At 39.5% G+C, this 20,349-nt stretch overlaps 1 protein-coding gene across 1 annotated transcript; it reads right to left on the reverse strand.

Moving 5' to 3' along the window:
- Positions 1-268: 268 nt before the first annotated feature.
- Positions 269-17,870, reverse strand: LOC104510528 (protein prune homolog 2-like; the record flags this gene model as incomplete). The annotated part of the gene is made up of 8 exons (XM_010152805.1): positions 269-314; positions 2,542-2,589; positions 4,096-4,134; positions 6,738-6,836; positions 10,153-10,239; positions 10,413-10,544; positions 13,489-13,591; positions 17,694-17,870. Coding segments are annotated over 8 exons (731 nt in total), but the record flags the coding sequence as incomplete, so codon positions are not given.
- Positions 17,871-20,349: the final 2,479 nt, after the last annotated feature.

A 20,349-nucleotide genomic window follows, 5' to 3' on the forward strand; every position in this document is an offset into this window, starting at 1 on the left:
CCTTCTAAACTGAAACTGCACACACACAGAGAAAACACTAGATGATAACAGCTTTCCTAATGAAAACTGTATTTCTGAAAACAACACAAATAACAAGCTCCAAAATTCTGCTATTTCCATGGCAACAGGACTGGCTCTTTTGGTCTTCTTGAATTGCTGAATGACACAGAAAAATCGTAAACCAAACAAAATTAACCGAAATTGCCTATTGTACACCATGGGCATGGATGGGTGCCTGGGTGATGAAAATCCAAGCGAAGACTCTCCTTCAAGTGCCTGGCAGCGCTGCGTTTTCTTTCAGGGTCATGTCAATGCTATATATTAAAGAAAGAAAAAAAAAAACAAACAACCAACAACAAACAAATGCAAAATAACAACAAAAGATAAATCAGTGCTGTGAAACACGTGGCTCATCATTACCCCAGTCTTGAGCTCCTGCAAAACGCTGAGCATCCTCATCCCTCATTCACCTAAATGCATTGACGTCAAATAATTTACACACATCTTATCTATCAGATATAGAAAGTACACACCTTAATAAAATCTGCGGCTGATTCATTGAAATTATATCTACATTCCTGGCAATTCCAATCTGAAGTAGACACTAGAAGTGGAAAAATCCACTGGTGGAATGACACCACACTGTGGCAAGATATGCGTGCTCCTAAAAATGTTTCTAGTAGCACAGCTTTGCCATTACAGTGCAAAGCACGTCAGATACTTTAGAAGCATCCTTTAGAATAAGAAGCTGTCATCAGAAACACTGCGCCAAAACACAAATTTCCTCACAGAATACGTAACTATTTAAAGCACTCTCAGTATTTATGAACTGTTAAAGAACACATGGGATTTTTCACTGTGAATTATTTTGCAACAAATTTTTTTTTAAGTCATGAGGAAGTGCAATAAACTGAACAAAATAGAACACAAGAGCGCATGACAATAGACAAAAGCCTTTGGAACAGACATCAAAAAGACAACAGAAGCAAACTAAGGGCTGTGCAGAGTCCAGAGAGGTTTCAGCAGAGAGCATATATTAGCAAAGTCTGTGTAAAACTGTTATTGTTGTGGAGGCATTCACATGGGAAATCCTATTTCCTGAAGAAATGACACCAGAAATGAGTGACATGACCACAGGACAATTGCTGCCATTTCTAAAGATAGACTCATATTTATACAGAGAAAATAAGTAGCAGGAATTAGCATTAATTAGGCCTCAACTATATCTACTTACGCTAAGTATAAATTCTCTTCTCATATTGCTTTTTGCTGCCAGGCTTCTCTTTCGAGAAAAACACATAAATCGTTCAAGCCACAAAAAAGCCAAAGTAATAAATTAATAGTCTAACACGTTATTTATTTTCTGTTCTCATACTTTAAAAAACTCCAATTCTCAAATCGACTCATTACAGAATAAACAGTTCTGTGGGGGGAAAAAAAAAAAAAGATGCTCAGAGGAGATTTTATGTCAACTGCTCTGAGAATCAGGAATTTAGGTTATGGTTCTAGCCTATGTATCATATATTGTGATACTGTGATAATTTAAGAGACTAAATTTTATTTTACAGAAGTGACAAGAAAAGCTCCATTTTATTTATGCACCTGTTTGCTACACATATTTCTAATTATTTGCCTGCTTGTTAATACTCATGTTACCAATGGAACCTTTTACTGAGGAATCAGGTTTACTACATGACATTTGCTGAGCAACATTCCAGTGTGGGACACTGGTGTATTTCTACATACCCGTCAGATGGGTAGGGACAAAAAAGTCCCCCCAGTCCCTCCTCCACGAACACACTGGCCAGCAGTACACACGCTACCGCAACGGCTACTCCTCCTGACGTGCTGCTCTAGCAATGAACTGTTAGTGTTTGTGTGACATGCTGCAGCTACGAACACCCTCACTGACGCACAGTAAGAGCAGCGCAGGGTTTTCCATTTGCATGCTGCAGTTATGGCATGAGACAGAGGAACAGCATGCCAGAGGACTGACACATTCCCATTTCCAAGGAAACCAGTCCAGCTTTGAAAGAAGAGACGTAAAGATACTGGACATTTAGTCAAGGAAATAACTATGAAAGCAGCTGAGAAGCACAAAAAGCAAAGAGAAGGAAAACACCAAAGCACAACCCAGAAATCAAAGTAAAATATAAGATCTGTTAACCTCTGAATGAGAGTGGCAAGTTTACCACTTTACATTCCATTGAGGAGAATGCATGGGACCATCTTCACTCTGATCATGTCGCACTTTATCTATCTGTTTTTCACATAACTGAACCTGAATATCCTCAAGCTAAGAATTCTGTCTCTGCTCAGAAATGGTCAAGAACACTTTAAACGCATCTGCAATGCAAATATAATAAACACTAACTTCAGTGCTTTTTCTGCTTGTGTATGTCGACTCAAGTTCCTGAAAATAACTATAATAGCTTTTAGGCCTCCAAAAAGCTTTATGGAGTCTACCCAGCCTCAGTTCCTAGCAGCATGATTGCAAAATAATGTTAAAATGTAATGACAAGATTATGCATAAATTCTTACTCCTGCTCCATTGAAGTCATTTCAGGGTCATTTGAGAGGCAGCTAGTTCTGGATACAAGGAAAAAGAGGTAGTAGTAAATATTTCTTCTGATTTAATTGCTTTCCCTTTTTGAATAGGACATCAAATTTGGGGGATGTAGTAACTAACTGTAGTGAGTATCTCTGATGGCACAAACACACAAATGTTACTGATAGGAATGTAGCGAGCTTAGTGCCTGCAACACAGGGTAGTTTCAGTAATACATGTTTAAGCTATTTCTTAAAGTTGGGGAAGGAAAATGCACTACAGTGACTTCATACATCCAACAATAACAATAATCAGTGTTGCCTCATATGAATATTTAGTTTCCCTTTCACTTCTTATGTTGCAGCCTGTGCTTTTTTAAGCAAAAGGAATAACAAGAAAGCAGCTTTCTTCCACAAAGTTTTCAGTGTCATATTACTGCAATGCATTTGAAAATGTTTGAATAGAAGGGACAGAAGTTGCATTTCAAGGCTGGGTGGGCCGCTTTTGTTTAACAAAATACTCAGGTGGTATCAGATAACTATTTATGTGAATTTATTGTTTGTGAGGCAGTCTAACCGCTAGAATCAAAAAGCGGAAGCCAGTGTTTCGGGTATTTCTCTGGTGGTTTTAAAAGCTAATCATAGGAGAACCAGAGGAAAATGTGCACTGTGAAAGAAAAAACATTAGAAAAAACACACATAAGGAAGAAGTGGTAAGATGAAAACTCTAAAGTGGAAGGAGACTGAAAAGAAACTTCAAAAACTGAGAAGTTTGTTACAAAAAATACAGGGAAAATGCCATACTCCAACCGACAGACATAGCTCCCATGCTCGGAATCTGGTGTAAAACACATGAAAGAAGTACACTGGATACCTTCTAAGCTCTGCTCAGAGACACAAGGATGGTGTCCTGCCAGTTAGGATTTCTACTTATGGTACTTTACGCCATACTGCCTCAGTATGTTAAAAGTCGAAGCACTGAGTTACAAGTTTAAAGTGACATCAGTTTTAAAGGTCATCAGCTGACACTGATTTATTAAGTGACCATAGACAATACAGTATTATTAAAGTATTAATCCACTGGCCCATCCAACCAACACTGGAAAAGCAGAAGTTACCTGCCTACCTTAACTGAGAGTGAGATACAACAGCTATCCCTAACCTAATGAATTGTAAAAAAAATATTTTTAAAACTTCCTACCTCCTAAAAACTTCATGAATCATCTGACATAACGGGTGAAGGGTAGAACGTGCTTAATGGAGGAAAGAGGTGTTTTCAAGTCCTCCCCACGACTATAGAAACACTCATCAAAGAAAGAGCAAAAAGGGTTTTTTATAGCGTAAGGATATTCCTTACTGAGAACCAATGGTACACAAGCAGGCTGCTTATAGTGAGAGGGGAAGTCAATTCACAGATGTGGCAACTTCACACAGTAATTGAAACCATGAGCTGACTGCTGTACCAAACACGCAATGCGTTACTGCATTCAATCCATTCCTGCGAACCAAACAAATACAGTGCCAGCATCGAGCCGAAAGCCATCTTACTTAGCTGCTTCTGAAGTTTCCCTCAGCTCTTCATCCAGTCTGCATGAGTAAAAGTTATTGGTACAAAGAAACAAGCAGGCAGAGCGTAAGAGAGAAGCAGAGCAATAGCAGAGCAAAGAACAAATACAGTACATGCTTCTAAAATAGGCACCCACTACAATGCACTGACCCTAGAGCGCTCCAGTTCAGTATACCATTTATCCTCGTGCTCAACCCACCTTCAGTTTGTAACTCCTTATTTAGCTCATTTGGAGGCAGAAACATAAAAGCAGCAGGGGTCTGAGGCATGCCCAGTAGACAGAGCAGAAAGCGTTCAGTTGCTCTATGAGTCAGAATTAGACTAGCTGCAGCCTGGGCCAAGTCAGGGATATTTACAGTTGAGTAAGTTTGTTTTTAGCAAGGGAGGCTGATCTCAACAGCTTGAAGGGGAAAGTAAGATTCCACGTCACGGGAAGTCCTCTCTCATTCAGCTGTTGAGGTCACCTACAGGTGAAGGGCTGTCACACAGATTCACTCCATTATGAGCAGCAGCATGGGCTAAAAAGCAAGTTTTACCTCATTCTTCTCTTAATACACTTCTCTTCGTCATACCTTACAAGGTTAAGAGTGGGTGAAGGAAGAGAAAAGATGTACAAGTTCATATGATACACAGGCACACTGTACCCCACTTCCGCAAAAACTACCAACCAACCACACAACCCAAATCCTGGCATAAGCCAGGTGGGCTCCCTCGTGACCAGATTTCTGTTCTTGCCAGCGGAGCAATTACGAAGCTGAGAGCTGAATTTTATTTTATTGTGGTACAGGATTCTTTCTCTATTTGCAGTAGAAGGGACGCCATCAGCTGAATGCTGCTCTTTTCCCTGTGGCGTGGGAATAACCGCTCCCAATGCCTTGAATACACAACCTCACTAAATCTTTGGGCCACAACATCCTGAAAATGCTTGCCAGCAATGGGCACTTATCAGCATTCGTTGTAGCAATTTTCTTCAGCAAAAACATGCCCTCTTATCTGGCTGCTGCTGACATGAAACAGGCAGTTCCCTAAAGTTTCTTAAGCTCTAGGTCCTAAAGTTTCTTTGGTACTGATGCTGCGATCGTTTCACCTTTGGTCTGAGTTGTGAGTGGACTTTCCAAAGAGTTTTCAGCCTACAGGGAAGAAAACGTGTGTAACACAGATGTGTGTACTTGCTACAGTCAGTGTAACAGTAGAAACAAAGACACTGAATAGTCAGGTTAAAGTCTGTATCAGAGAGCACTGTAAGAAACTAAAAGTATTTACAGGAAAGAGGAAGGAAGGGAAGGAGGAAAGGATGGAGGAAGGATGAAAAAATTTTAGGGATGTTAAAACATTCTGGACATCTCTTTATCAGGTGACCAATGACCTCTGTGCTCCACATCCTCAGCATCACTCCACCACTAAAGAAGTCAGAGCAAGCAAATAAATTTGAGTGAAAGTCCCTGTGATCCCTGATTTCAGGACTGTAGTTTACTATTTTTACAAGCGGCAATGCAAGAACTGAGCTTCCCACTTGGTCCCTAGAATTACACCACGAGTTATTGGAGCAAACACCAGGCAAATGAAGGAAATTAGGCTGGTTTCACAACTACGATGAGGAGTCTAAAAAATCCTGCCTGGGTTGAAGAGACCTATAGCAGCTCCAAAAGAAGTGTTCTTCATACCTAGTCACTGACAAACCATATGGAAAAGACAATCATGCTTGTGTATTTACTCATCAGAATACTTTCTAGTACCAAACATTTGCCTGTTCAAAACCCAAGACGTATGATGAAAAGAATACTTAAAAAAGAATCATTCTTCAACAGTGTATCTTTTTAATAATGACCCACACGAAAACCATGAATGATTTCCGAAGTTTTCAGTCTTGGTATACCATTTCAGTTTTTTGTTTTCAGGTCTGAAAAAGCAGCCAGTTGAGATGACCAATTCAAATCAACTTCCTACATTTTTTTCCACAGATATCTTTCCTTTAGAAATACCCGCCTTTAAAAAAAAAAAAAAAGGCAAAACCCTTTCCACAAAAGAAGCAAGAACTGCCTGCAGGTCTGGGTTAAACTATGAAAATCAGTAAGATAAGGAATGGTGAACATTTGGACTTTCAGTGGATTTATACTGAATAGGCTATCTTTGAATTATTACCTCTGTATTACTAAAACTTAGAACACTTACTTAAATAGTGGTAAAAGTTACGGAAAAATACAGCATAGGTGATACCTGTGGAAGGGTTAAACTGTTCTCCTATTTTCTCTCTGGGTTACAATTAGTGAGTAAACAGCCTGTTCCAATTTGGATTATATAGTTATAGTGTTGATGAAGGGACTCTGAGCCTGAAAAGTTTTTCTTCATTTTACCAGCAGTATCATTTGGTCCTGTACCAAACCTCCTCCTTCCCAGAAATACTGGTTCCCCTAAGAGTATATTATCTACTGTGTTTCGTGTTTCAATTACACAGTGTTTCCTGCTTCTGAGTTTGACAGAAATTTTCGTGGAACAACATATATGCGTTGGTAACAGTACCAGGAATGGGCATCCTGTTTTTCTTACAGACTCTGAAACACTATTATCAGTTTGTGGAACTAGTTTTCAGTAGAACAGTACATGCTTCCTGTACATTACTTACTTGACAATACTGTCTGGTATGTGCACATATTCCATTGGAATCATTTCACGAAGCTCTGACAGTGTGCTGACGTACTGTATCTTACTGCTGAACTTTGAGCTGAAACACAAAAACAACACGGTAATTGACTTGCCCCTCAAAATCTTTTATGATATATTAAAAAGTAAGAGAAGGTGTGTATTTAATGCATTAAATAATTCATATTTCAGAGGTCAGCTATCAAGAGCATACCCGAGTTCTAGTGATGCTGAACTGAAATCAAGTCTAAACCTTTTGCTGTTCCTGGCTTAGGGTGTTGTATTTAGGACAACACTACATTGTAATGTCTGCTTACTAGCAATGCAATCAGTTTTACAGTCCAAAGGAGATGTATTAAAATTTTGAAAATAATCAAATCCCCAACAGCATACTTGTATGTAAAAAGAGATACGAATCATTCACTTATTGTGGTCATGATAAATTAGCAATAAGCGATTGTGATGAATTAGCATTTATATTTGACACTGATTCTCAATCAAAAATAATAAACCTAAACTTCCTCCTATGTTTAGGTGAGTACAGATTTGATTGTTTATGCACCTGTCTATTCCTACTGCAGGGTCTTATTATGAGGAAATACTTCCCTTGTTTATTTCAGCTGTGCTATATGATCCTTTATTGTGTTTGAGAAATCATTACTCAGAAAAAGGCTACATTGCTCATAAAAAAAAAAGGCTATTCACTTGTCTATCCTGAATTATTTTATATGTATCACCCTATGATAAATCTTTCTCATTTAACTGACAAAGCAATTTTCCAAATTCAGCTCTGGTTGTGTTTAGATAGTATTTTAACATCAGCAACAGTGATGAATGCAGATTGACCATAAATGTTCTTAAGTGCAGGCCACAGAAAACAGAACACATTGTTCCCATTTACTGCTGATTTTGGGGGTATGACCAGACAACATGAAGCCCCTGAAATAGCTCTGAGTAGTTTGATGCCCCTCCCCTTACTATACATACATTCCTAATAAGGTAAAGCCAGACAACTGAAACAGGAATACATGAAGGTACTGTGAATAGTTGTTTAAGCTCATCCATTTTAATTTGTCTCTCTACCAGATTAGCATCACTATGCCCACACACTGCAGCAGGCCAACGGCCATGTTTTAAGACACGTGAATCACTCACAGTTGTCCAGTCAAAGCCATGATAAGATATAGGTAAGTCTTAGCATTTGATCCAAAATGTTAAATCATAATGTGCATCATCTGAAGTGCAGCTAAAGTAACTTGGCAAGCTGCAAGCCAATCAGAAGCTTCTAAAGACTGGCAGCAGAATTTAAAAAAAAAAAAAAAAAAAGAAAAAGTCTTTCAAGGGTCAATTTTTCCACCTGAAGATTCTCCTTGGTCCACTACTTCCACCACAGTGATTGATTTCTGAGTAATGGCTTTATGTGGGAATCTGCGTATAGGCATCTCAAATATATGACTGAAATAAAAACCCCTTGTTTCTTTCAGACTTCAGAGCAGGTGTGCTTCCAATAGTGGTGAACTTGCTATTATTTAAATATTTCCATCAAATTCCAGATACCTTTCACAGACACTTGTTTTATTAGAAATCTAATTTCTTCCCTAACATCACTAAGATGATCTCAAGAGTGAATATTTGTTCCATAAAGAGTATCTTCGCAACCACTCATTCTTTCATCCTGTGCATTCAGACAACTGTTCAGTGTTTGTCAGTTGAGTCCCAGACTCCACTGAATGACCTTGACAGTTTCTGAGACAGAGTTGACTGTAGCACACGTTCAGTGACTTGACTGTCCCTTGCCATTCTGCTGTCGTCCAGTTTCTTGATTCCTACTGTTTTGTTCCACATCTCAGCTGAAACAGAGTTAAAATTATGTTGCTCATGTTTAGCTAAGCTCATTGAAATCTCTGCTTGCCTTGGGACCAATTCATTACCTACTCTAAAATCCCACTGTGCATGTCAGTGGCTTGGTGAACAGCTCGGGGCTAGCAAACGAAGCTACAGCCATCGGCCTTCAATCTAATCAAGTATCTGTCTCCTTATACTGCTTTTTACTCAACTGACTCTGTCTTTTCACGCCTCCTGGAGTTTTCTACTCAGCTTTCCCATAGTGCTCTTCTGTCCTCAGTGAGGATTCAAATATCTTACATCACCTTCCACAAAAGTCACACTGGCCATGTGTCCTGGCCACGTTTTTTCATCTTCCATATGCACTTCACTTTCTTCTTGCTCAGAGACTCAATCTACTTGGCTGAAATGGAGAGTTTTAACGATTTTAACTATTTTTTAATAGTTTTAACTATTGTGTTTAGTTTTGTACTGTTAATTTCCTTTGCCAAACTATTTAGAGCAAACCTTTCCTCCTGTTTGGCAATACAAAACCTCTAGTCCCTGCTGCTCAGTATGATCATTCTGAATAAATGACTAATGAATCAAAACAGGCATGGCATATTTGATTTTTAAAGATTTTACTGCCTACCTTTCCTCTGGGAGCAAGTAGAATGCCAAGAGAAATATCTCAGACACCAAATGCAAGTCAGTGAATTCCCACCATTTCTGTCAACAATTCCAAGTAGTCTCCCTCCTACTCGGACATTTTTAATTGTCATTTTCTACTTGGTATTAAAGACACCACATCTGAAAGAAGATGCCGTGTTACGACACTCTGCCTCTCACACTTCTGCAGCAACGGGAGAATTTGGGTACTTTCCTATCCCAATGTCACCTGTCAGGACAGAGCACCCTGCAACAAACAACTCCAGTGTCCTCATCTGCAGGTTGGAGACAGACCTCTCTGAGGTCTGTCATGACTGTGTTATTCTCTGCATGGCTTCTGCTTTCTGATGCTTTTTCTGTTGCCTAAGCAACTTTTTCCTCACACTTATCAGTCTGCGCTCCCTTATCTCAGGATTTCAACTGCCTACTTGACCATCTTCTTCAGCAATTTGTGAGGTCTTCAGGGTCTGTAACGCTGCTTTGCTTTTTTACTAATCAAAGAATTATTTCTGGGGGCATAAAATCTTTTTTTTTGGACATGGGACTCCTATGTACTGAAACAGCTCAGGGTGCTGGCAGTCCTCTTGCATAAGCAGCAACTGATTTTTTTTTAAACACAAAATTTTAGCTTAGTCTTGTCCTGTAACCAGTATTTTTTTTAATGAGATGATTATCATTATGTGCAGGCCACTATTCTATGTGCCTTTTAGATGGGCTTGGAACAAAGGCAATTTTAAGGGAATGAATTCCAAGTTCTGCATACACATACAGGTTTACAGTATCATGCCTGTGACGTCTACCACTAGATCCTCATATAAATCATGGGTTTCTTTTCCACTTTAGGAAAGTCAGCTTCAACTGTGAAAATCCTTACATGAGAAAAATCACCTGTATTCACTACATACCTTATAAAAGGTCGTGTCACAGCCAGAATTGTCCTGATAAACCATGATGGGTGAACAATTATAAATGACTTCAGATTCTTCCGTAGTCTAAGTAAAAAAAAAAAAAAGGATTCCTAAAAACAATCCAAACAACCCACAAAACATACAGAAAGGTCATATGCAGTAAGGTCATATGCAGTAAACACTGTCACATAGGGAGTAACAGAAATGGACAGTGTTTAAGATAATGGCTTTGGATCAGAAAAGAAAATACTACTCACCGTCGATCAATCATCTGGTAACACTTTTTCATCCAACCCAGTCCAGGCATCCTCCTTCTTGGCGTTGCTCCATTCAAGTAGACAATCATATAGTCTTCAGCTACCATCAGCTCTAAGGTACTGATTACATAGCTGATGAAAGTACAGAAGTGAGCACATAATTCACATTACCCACTGAAGCCCAAAGTAAATCAGTCTACTAGGAATAAATCAAGGCAGACTAAGCAATTTATGATGAGACAGTGTTTTTTCCTTTAAATCAATGCAAACATTCAGCATGCATCGCTCTGCTACCTGAAGATGTGTAACTGGAAAACCGCAATCTTATCTGTATCTTCAGAAATACGTGGTTTCCTTACAAAGATACAGTTTCATAGTGAGTTTTCAAATCTCACAGATGACTTCACATTTTCTTAAAAAGTACAAGAAATCATGAGGTTTTGCAAGGGAAAGCGTGGCAGGACCATGTGAAGTTCCAGAAACAACTGAGATAACTGAGAATCTTGTCTTCACTACTAATTGTCATGTTTGTTCAATGCAGGAATAATCAGGGTCAGGAGAAGCTACTTGTCTATAATTTTTGTGATCCTTATACTACTGCTACTGAGTCTATGCCTGCCAACTACAAAAATTTTTAATCTCAAGGCTAATAAAACTTGTCCATCAACCTGCCTACTGACAGGACAGAGCACTTCATGGCATCACTTAATTTTGTGAGCACAACACTGCAAGCACTCATTAAATTCCTTAGTTCAGCAATGACTGAGACAGTACAGAACTCCTCGGGCCAAACTCACCCTACCTAGAAAAGCACAGTACCCAGTCAAGCGAAAGGGTAACTTTAAATTCTTGTCCGGGACTGTATATGCAGATGGCTCCACGTAGTTTTGGTAGTCCCTACCTTGCCTGGGAGTTGTTCATCCCAGGAATATTCAAACTGTTCTCTCTGCTACCCAGTCCCCAAGGTATGTCTATGTAAAAACTACAATGAAAAAAAAAAAAAATCACACCTTAAAAACCTGAACGCCTGAGTGGCTCACTACAAAAGGCAGCTTTATCCCTGAGCATAATGGTCCCTTTCACACATGTATGGGAATGACTCACAATCTAATCTGACCCTTAAATTCCTCAAGATGCAGTTTCTTTAAAAGAAGAGTAGGAAACCTAGCTCTCACCAAAGAGTGATATTTTACCTGGGTATAAAGAAGACACCCATTAACTGACCAGTTGCATGAATTTGTAAATTCCACCTAAATCACCACTCACTCTCTTTCTCATCTTGCAGTTCTGCATTCCTCGACACCAGTAAAGGCTCACGTCTAACACGAAAATATCAAAGCGAAGGACATTATATGGACATTCTGAGACATAAAGCTTAATGTAACTGAACCTACTGATTATTTGACAGGTTATGAAATTAGCCTTTCCCATAAGGCACAACATATAGTGATTTAAAGGCATTTAAACATAAGACATACAGAAAAGTGTGTCTAAGTAATTCTGAAAACACTGCAAGCCTTACAGTTAGGGATTTTTCAGACTGTCTCTGTTTCTATATGTTTTCCTAGGTGCAAATGGAATTGTGAATATTATAAATAATCAGCTACAATGAGAACAATCATACATACTTCTCACGATGAATAATTATATATCCCAGTTATTGAATATATTGTAAATGGTTGCACCCCCTCTACTTCAATGCAATTAATAGGCCTACAACTGAAAGGGGCGATGTGATTTTCCCTTTTCTTGTTGTCTTACAGACAACCATGATTCTATAAGCCTTAAAATAAGCTGAAGGTTCACAGCCAACCTGAACTCTCTTACACTACCACTGCAGAAAAAGAGAGAGTTGTAAAATTGACTTTGGCAATGTCCCTAAGCAATGTGGAAAAAGTCTCTTAAGGCTTGAAAAGGCTTTCTCTGTAAAGTCCATTTACCACCAGCTCTATCTATGAAAAACGGTCTCGGTGAAGTAAAAGAACAACTATTAATGTCAGTATTTTCAGCTTTATTCCTTACTTATGAAGTCAAAAACACTGTAGTAACTCTTAACTTCTCAGTCACTGGGCTGTGTAAACCAGTTAGTGCAGATGACATGGTGGTCTTAGAGGCTCTACCAGACAAGCCCTAGCAGTTGGTCTGACCTGAAAACTAAAAGAACTCCATCTCGTTTTTCACATGTAGACATTGAAGGCATTGGCTGTCACCACCTGCATCTTCAAGGACTGGAGTTTTAAGGAGACTGGGCTTGTGCTCTTGGTGTCTTGTAAGCTGCAAATGACAAAGGCTAGGCCTCTGCTCACTTTAGAAATGACTTACTAGGCTTTAGCATGGAAAACACTGGAATAATTTTCTTTTTTTTAAACAGCTTTCAGCAGAAGTGGCTGGAGGCACTTCAGGGGAGAGCTGCCTTCACAATTTTTGCCTGCCAAACCAAGTTGCTATTAGCAGTAATGTTCCTGTGATAAATTTGGGTTCATGTGGTCAAATTTGTGTCCTGCCTTACTGGTCCCTGCCACTTACAACTGAGTCAGAAGCAGCTGGAGTCAGGAAAAATATTTAGAGCTGTTTGTGTCAGCAACTGTCATTCATCCTGTATTTTTAAAACAAGTGTAACAAAAGGGTCCTGTGACTCCTAAACAGGTCACAGCATCTATTAAACATTACATACAATGATGCATCATGATCATATATAATAAACAACAAACAGGGAAAACCACAGCCTGGTGGCCTAAGTCTCTGCTGACTGTTCTCAGCAAGGGCTAGAGATCACTCTTATCATGATTCTAGGCCTAAAAAGCTGAAGATACTATACTCCTTGATATTTAGGGAGGTACTATAGTCAGATTGGGTCCTGACAAATACGCCTTAATTTGGGAGGGTGAGCACATAAATAATACCAAAATAATACTCTGCTGACTAGTTTATCTAAAACGTCTATTTTTGTTGTCATTCAGATCAGTCCCCTTCTAATGACCAAAACTACCTCTTAATTAAACACAGGTTATCTCTCACGACATGATTATGAGTACTAACTCAAAAGATTCTGTCACATTGCTCACATATCACTCACAGGAAAAGGTTTTCCATGACATAGTTGTAATCAGTTCGACTGCTGTCTGGCAAGAAGCATGCTGCAAACACAATGATAGCATTCAGGCCATCACCATAGTATCCTGTGGAAAAAAGGAAAAGGCATTTTTGTCTTTGTCAAAGGCTCTTAACAAAATAAGTTTAAAAAGAAATCTCAAAGTCCCAGACTAATGTGATTATGTCTGCTGCTGAAGAAGACCAAAAATGTACAAATATCATCAACTGATAAGGAAGTAAGATAGCCAGTTATGTTGAATTCCTGAAAAACACACTTAGCATAACATAAGTAAACATTTTATAGAGACAATCAAATAAATTTTATTCTACTTTTTCAGCAACACAATCTTATCTGAACTCCTAGTTCATTGCATCTCTACAGCAATCACATGCTGAATGCACATGACTGAGGAACAGGGGCTAAAGAAAACATCCAACATTTGTTATCCTCCGTCTTGTGAATGATGTTTCACAAAGTCTCACAATCCAATCTCAGCTGGTCGTTCCAATATGTGCCAGGATATTACAATTATGATTACCCCACTACACGTTCAATGCTCCTGGGGATCAGTTAAATCCTTTGCTGTAAGTTTTGTATGAAACTTTTTTACCTTGAACACTGCAGTTGTCCAATAGTGGTGTTCTCTAAAACCCTGAATCACCCTTGGAGATAGCAACACATTTCCAACAAAATTAAATGATAATACCAGTACCTACACAACACTTTCACAAAAGGAGATTTTAAGACTTTTACAGTGCTTCTGGATACTAGAGAGCAGTATCCAGAACTCAAATGCTCATAGAACTCCTTGCACTGTAACCAGCCAACCAAAGCAAAATTCTGTATGGAACGACAGAGATAATACACAGTCTGCATGTCTGCAGGGAAGAGCAAGAGACTAGTTTGTTTTCTCCTTTCTCACTCAACAAACACCTAAGCTGCATCTCAGCTAGCTGAAATAAGGATAAGATGTTTCTACCAAAGAAGCGATTTTTTACAGGGCTTTATAGACATCTTCAAAGAATCTAGGACCTCTGGCAAGGGGTGCTTCAAGGCAATTGCCCATGAAGTCTTCAATGCCAAGGAGAACCACAGCAGATTAATCTCAACACTACCCCAGTCGTAAGGACATGCAGAGGTGCCCTGTGTTCAGGGCCTTCAGCTGTTCCTTAAGGGACAGGAAAACACCACTGCTTCCCCAGTTACAGAAGTTCTTCGGGCATGACATGGTGTGTCATAGCTTAGGCTCATGTTAGGATCCAGTAAACGTGAACAGTATATTTATAGCTATAGGCATGTGTGATTGACTTCAGTGTACCAGTGAAGATGTCGAGGTCAAATTCAAAAGAGCAGCATTGCATTTTCTAGCAAGGATGTAGACGGGGGTGGGTGTGTGTATAAATCCAGTCCTGTTCTCAGCATCTTTTAAGAGTTTAACATGAAGGAATATACCAGTCTTCCAAAAGAAATGAAAAGAACTCCATCTTCCACACTGATCATTCAATACTACTCTCTTATGTTTCCATTCTCTCATTAGACTCTCGTATTTTCAAAAAGACAGTACTCATTGTCACCTATCCCATCCTAGCTCATCCCTCAGCTAAAAAAATTATGGAATAAAGCAGTATTTTTCCCCCTCAGCTTTACAAATAGTGAGAGGGTTTCCTTTCTTCTACAAATCTAAAAATCCCTAAAAGACTTTCAAGACGATATCTATCATGCTGCCATAAAGCAGTCTGTCCAGCTGGCTCAGGAGTTTGGCAGCAAGAGCACATTGTGGCAGGCGTGTCCACTAAATTACATGAACTGCAAACTCTGCTGTGTAATGCGAAGTGTGCAGATGCCACCTAACATCACAGAGAAGAACAACCCGCCAGTAACACTAAGCCACTTTTTCTTGAGCACTCCTTGTCTACAAGCATGTGTATCTGAGGGAGATAGGCTTTTTAATTTATTACTAGAAACCAGTAAAAACCATTTGCCCAAATTCTCAGTCAGTCTGTGCAACGAGACAGATCTCTAAGAAGTATCTTCATCACCATATATGGAAGGCAATCCTATACCTAGACTTCCAAGCCTACTCTCTCCTTTCTTATTTTGTGGCTAGGACCTAGATTCTGCATTTGATGTTATTTGCCATTAGGCAGGGAGGGATGTTCAACAAGAGTTATTTGACCTGACTTCCAATTAAGTAATTTTAGCCAGAATCTGTTCTTAATCTTGATGTTAAAATAGATTCCAGGCCCTCCAAAGCACTCCAGTGATACTGAAGTATTGACAAAGGAACATCACACAGAACAGGCCCAGCTGCCATGCTGCAGAAACTGTTCAAGCTATCCAAAGCTTTCCCACGTCCCATATATCAAAACAATTTCATTTCCACATCTTCAGTCTGCCACTTCATAAACACAGAATTTAATCCAGTCCTTAACTCATTTTGATAAGGCTAGATTTCAGGCAAAATTTCCAAGTTAGCAAGTGGTGGCCTGAAACTTATCGTTACATCTCACACTGTTTCTTTTACAATGGTTGTTACTGATCAGCACCATTCAAAAGTAGAGGAAATGTTCTTTATCTCAGATTTGAATGATCTAACAAAACAAGATGTCAAACACGTAAAATTTGAATTCTGATTATTTCACACTGAGAACTGAGCTGAATGACCTAGACTACAGCAATAGCTGTACATTATTATGCATCTCATAGCTGCCATCAGAGATGTGTGACACTGGAATTAGTCTTTGTTCAACAGTCAAGCAGTGCTCAAAGAAGAGCTGCTTCTTCCCTCACTAAAACAGACATATTTTTCATAAGAGCTGTTATAAATGTATACATCAGCATCTAGCAGAAACTGTATGTGGCAGTCTTTACCACAAACCTACCTAGACTACTTTACAGCATACAAAAAACCATAAACAAACACCATTAGCAAGGCCTCAAAATATTTTATGTTTGTTTCCTAAACTATGCCATCTGTGTCTATTTGCTAAACTGTATCTGAGGTGTCGTCACATTCATAAATCTTTGATGGTGTTGTTATAGCGGGAAAATGCTTGGGGGTTTAGACATCTTTATTAATTCCAACTAAACCTACTGCGTGCTGGCCACTGGGAACATCTGTAAGAGAGCATTCAGCTGCTTTTAATGTAAATGTGCAGATTTGAGGACCACATCCTCAGGTAATATAATCAAGTATCATTTATTTATGTCGCTTTTACCAGATAGAGATTCAACACTGAAAATATACTGGAAACAATGGTTTACCTTTAATGACGTTACAGATCAGCAACAACATGACAGAAACATTCTCATATAAACTCACAGATCTTACCTCTCAGCTGCTAAGTTATCTGCCTCAGTTTTTTCAGAAATACAGCAACTCATCCTTACTTAACAGCTGGCAAACAGTGTCCCCCAAACATATAGAATCCAAAGATAATCTAAATCTGAGACACCAATGAAAAGGCACTTAAAAAGCTTTGTTTAATTTTCTTCCTTCAATATCTAGTGGTATTTATCCATTTTAATTAATTTCTACAGAAGTCTGTTAGTAACACCAAAACCACAAGTTCTCTGAGGAGGTTAGGGAGCAAATGAGCAAAGGGACAATATAGAAAGCACATGAAGCAATTTTCCTACTTTAAATGTCTTATTTGATGTGTTATTCGATAATCCTCAACAAATTACACGAAGAAAACATGAACCAGTTGCTGGTGAAATGCTATCTGCTGACAACTATAAACGGCAGAAAAATAACATAAGGAGCTTAGCCAGATGAAAGGAAGCCCCAGGGAAAACTGAATGTTTTTTATTTTTGTCACTCTACTTGTTTAGATCTGTTCACCCACATACATCACTCAACAAACCACAGAACGCTATACTTGTTCATGCAAAAGTTTTTGCCAAAATGAAGTCTTCATTTAGTTTTTCTGTAGGACAACAGTTTCAGCCTACAATGACATGCAGGTCAGTTTACTTGTCGATCCTGAAATTACTTTGTATTTAAAATACTTATTAGTCATTGTCACACTGAACTGAAAGCTGGCTGATTTCCGCCATGGCTGAAAAATAAACTCTCTCCCCCACCCATGCTAGTATGATAACTGAGCTAAACCAGAACTAAGTCATGCTCTATAAAGCATGATTTTTTTACATCAGTGTAAAAAATGCACTCAAGATTTTCCTACCTCCATGTGAAATGACCTTTTTGTAAGGTTCAATGACTTTCATATCAATTCTCTGTTCTTGTTCTCCAATGACAACCGTCCTCCATAACCTGTTGTCCTCTCGCTCCTCTTCAGCGGTGTACTCTGGAATTGATTCAGACTCCTCCTGGGAAGCATCCTTAGCAGCAGCTTGCTCTTCTGAAAAATAAAATTGTATGTATTATATCTTCCTGTAAAAGACCTAAATATTTTTGCTGTTACTTATTTTTTAAATGGATGACTGAAATCAACTAGGTTTCTGCAGCACTATCCTGGATCTGCACTGGTATAAGTAAGAGCAGAAGCTGATCATCTAACAGTCAGTAAATAAGAAGTTTCCGGTTTTAATAACCCTTCATCATTATGAACATAGTAAGAACAGCAAAAATTACCACTATGCAGAATACCGGCCAAGGAATTTTTGCATCCAGTTAATAAAACTGATCACCTTCTGCACTGTAGATCTTTGTCTCACCGGTATGAGAACTACACTGAAAAGCAAAACACGGAAGCCGAAGTGAACACAGCGATGCTTCTTGTCTAGAGAGGAATCACCACAGAGCTACATCTTCTCAACTTTTCCCCAGTTTGTCTCCAATCTCTGCACATGTTGCACCAGCAAATATGAAGAACACCCATCTTCCCCTGCTTCAGCCATGAGATAATGCTGGCTCCCCATATACCTCAAGCACCGTATTCACCTCCCTCAGGGCCTTTCAGTTGAGGTTAAATATCAGATCCCTCCCAGAAGTGAAGTATAGAGCAGCCAGGCAATCTGGCCTGTTCATACACCCGTGAGAGAACAGGTACATGTAGCCCACAGACACAATGATCGCAACAGATAAACTGCATGGCTGACAAGAGACTATGAAGCCTCATAGCACGGCCGCTCTGATGGATAGTTATCGTTTAGAAAAGCTGTGGAGTAATTAACAAAATCTACATTTCCATTGCACATTGACAAGATGGCTCTTAACAACAAATTTAACTGCATTCCAGTTTTTCAAACTTAATGGCTGGTTACAGAGAAAGTGACATGAAAGTGATTCTGTCCACAGCTGGCATTGTTTCATCTCCTTCCTTAGTTATTGTTACAACATACTGATTTTCCCTTGGGGGGGGAGGGGAAATAAAAATACCTCTTTTGTACTATTATTCTTGCTGTAGAATCTTTGGTTTGTGTGTGCATATATTCATTTATCTTCATAACAAAGATTCTATAAATTTTATGCATTACACATATTTGAAGTAAATGAAATCAACTGTTATTTTTAAAGTAGTATTCTGGCTCTGCAGTCACAAGTAAGAGCAGAATCTCATCATGTAAGTCAAGGAGTGAGGTAACAGTAAATCACGACACAGTGAGATACATAATGACATACATGTGTGTACATGAGAAGCTGATCACACATCTGATTTGAAAACACCAAAGAGATTGATGAGAGTTAGGGATAAACTAAAAGAAGTCATCTTAATTGACAAGAAGGATGCAATGTGTCATAGAAGTGTTCAAACCTCTCTATGTATTGGTTTATCTTGGGTTGTCTTTTTGATTAATGCTGCTTCTTGAACTACTCACAGAAATGGAAATATATGATCCTTAAAACAAACCAGTTTATCATAAGAATTAAATCTATTATCTATATGAAATCAGGAGTAAGATAGTATCCTGTCTCACATGACATCCTGGTCTCTAAACTGGAGAGACATGGATTTGACGGATGGACTGCTCAATGGATAAAGAACTGGCTGGATGGTCACGCTCAGAGAGTGGTGGTCAACGGCTCAATGTCTGAGTGGAGACCGGTAACGAATGGTGCTCCTCAGGGATCGGTGTTGGGACCTGTGCTGTTTAACATCTTTGTTAGTGACATGGATGGTGGGATCGAGTGCACCCTAGGGTGCAAGTTTGGCCTGGGGTGGGGCGGTTGTTAAGACCTGGGCTAGGCTGATAGCGGGTCATCTGCTCAAAGAAGGGAATATAGCAGGTATCCATCAGAGGGTGCCTTGTGGTTTTACCTACGTGACCATGGAGAGGGCATGATGAGGTGGGATGGAAAACCTACCTCATACTCAGAGGAATGAGTATGTGAACTGAAAGGGAGAAAATTCAACAGTGGGGATTTTTCCAGGAAAATTGCTGCTTCCATGTCCAAATGGGATGGAAGACCTGACCTCCAAGACATGAGTGAAGCACATCAGTATTAGAGGGGCCCTGCCTCCAGCCAGGTGGAGGAAAGGGACAACTGTGTTGACTGGGCTGTGTGGATTCGATGGGCCTGGCACATCAGAGCTGCAGGAGTACAGAGCTGTAGTGGACACGGGTGCACAGTGTATCCTCATGCCATCACGCAGGAGGGGTTGCACCCAATCAGTATTTGTGGTGTGATGGAGGGCTCCCAACAACTGACTGTGGTGGAGGCTGAATAACCCTGACTGGGAAGGAGTGGCAAAAGCACCCCATTGTGACTGGCTCAGATGCCCTGTGCATCCTTGGCATTGTCTATCTCAAGAGAGGGTATTTTAAGGACGCAAAAGGGTACCAGTGGGCTTTTGGTATAGCCGCTTTAGAGACTGAGGATATTGAGCAGCTGTCTGGCTTGCCCGGTCTCTCAGAGGACCCCTCTGTTGTGGGATT

This window comes from Eurypyga helias, unplaced genomic scaffold, assembly GCF_000690775.1.
Source record: "Eurypyga helias isolate BGI_N326 unplaced genomic scaffold, ASM69077v1 scaffold28905, whole genome shotgun sequence".
NCBI lineage: Eukaryota > Metazoa > Chordata > Aves > Eurypygiformes > Eurypygidae > Eurypyga > Eurypyga helias.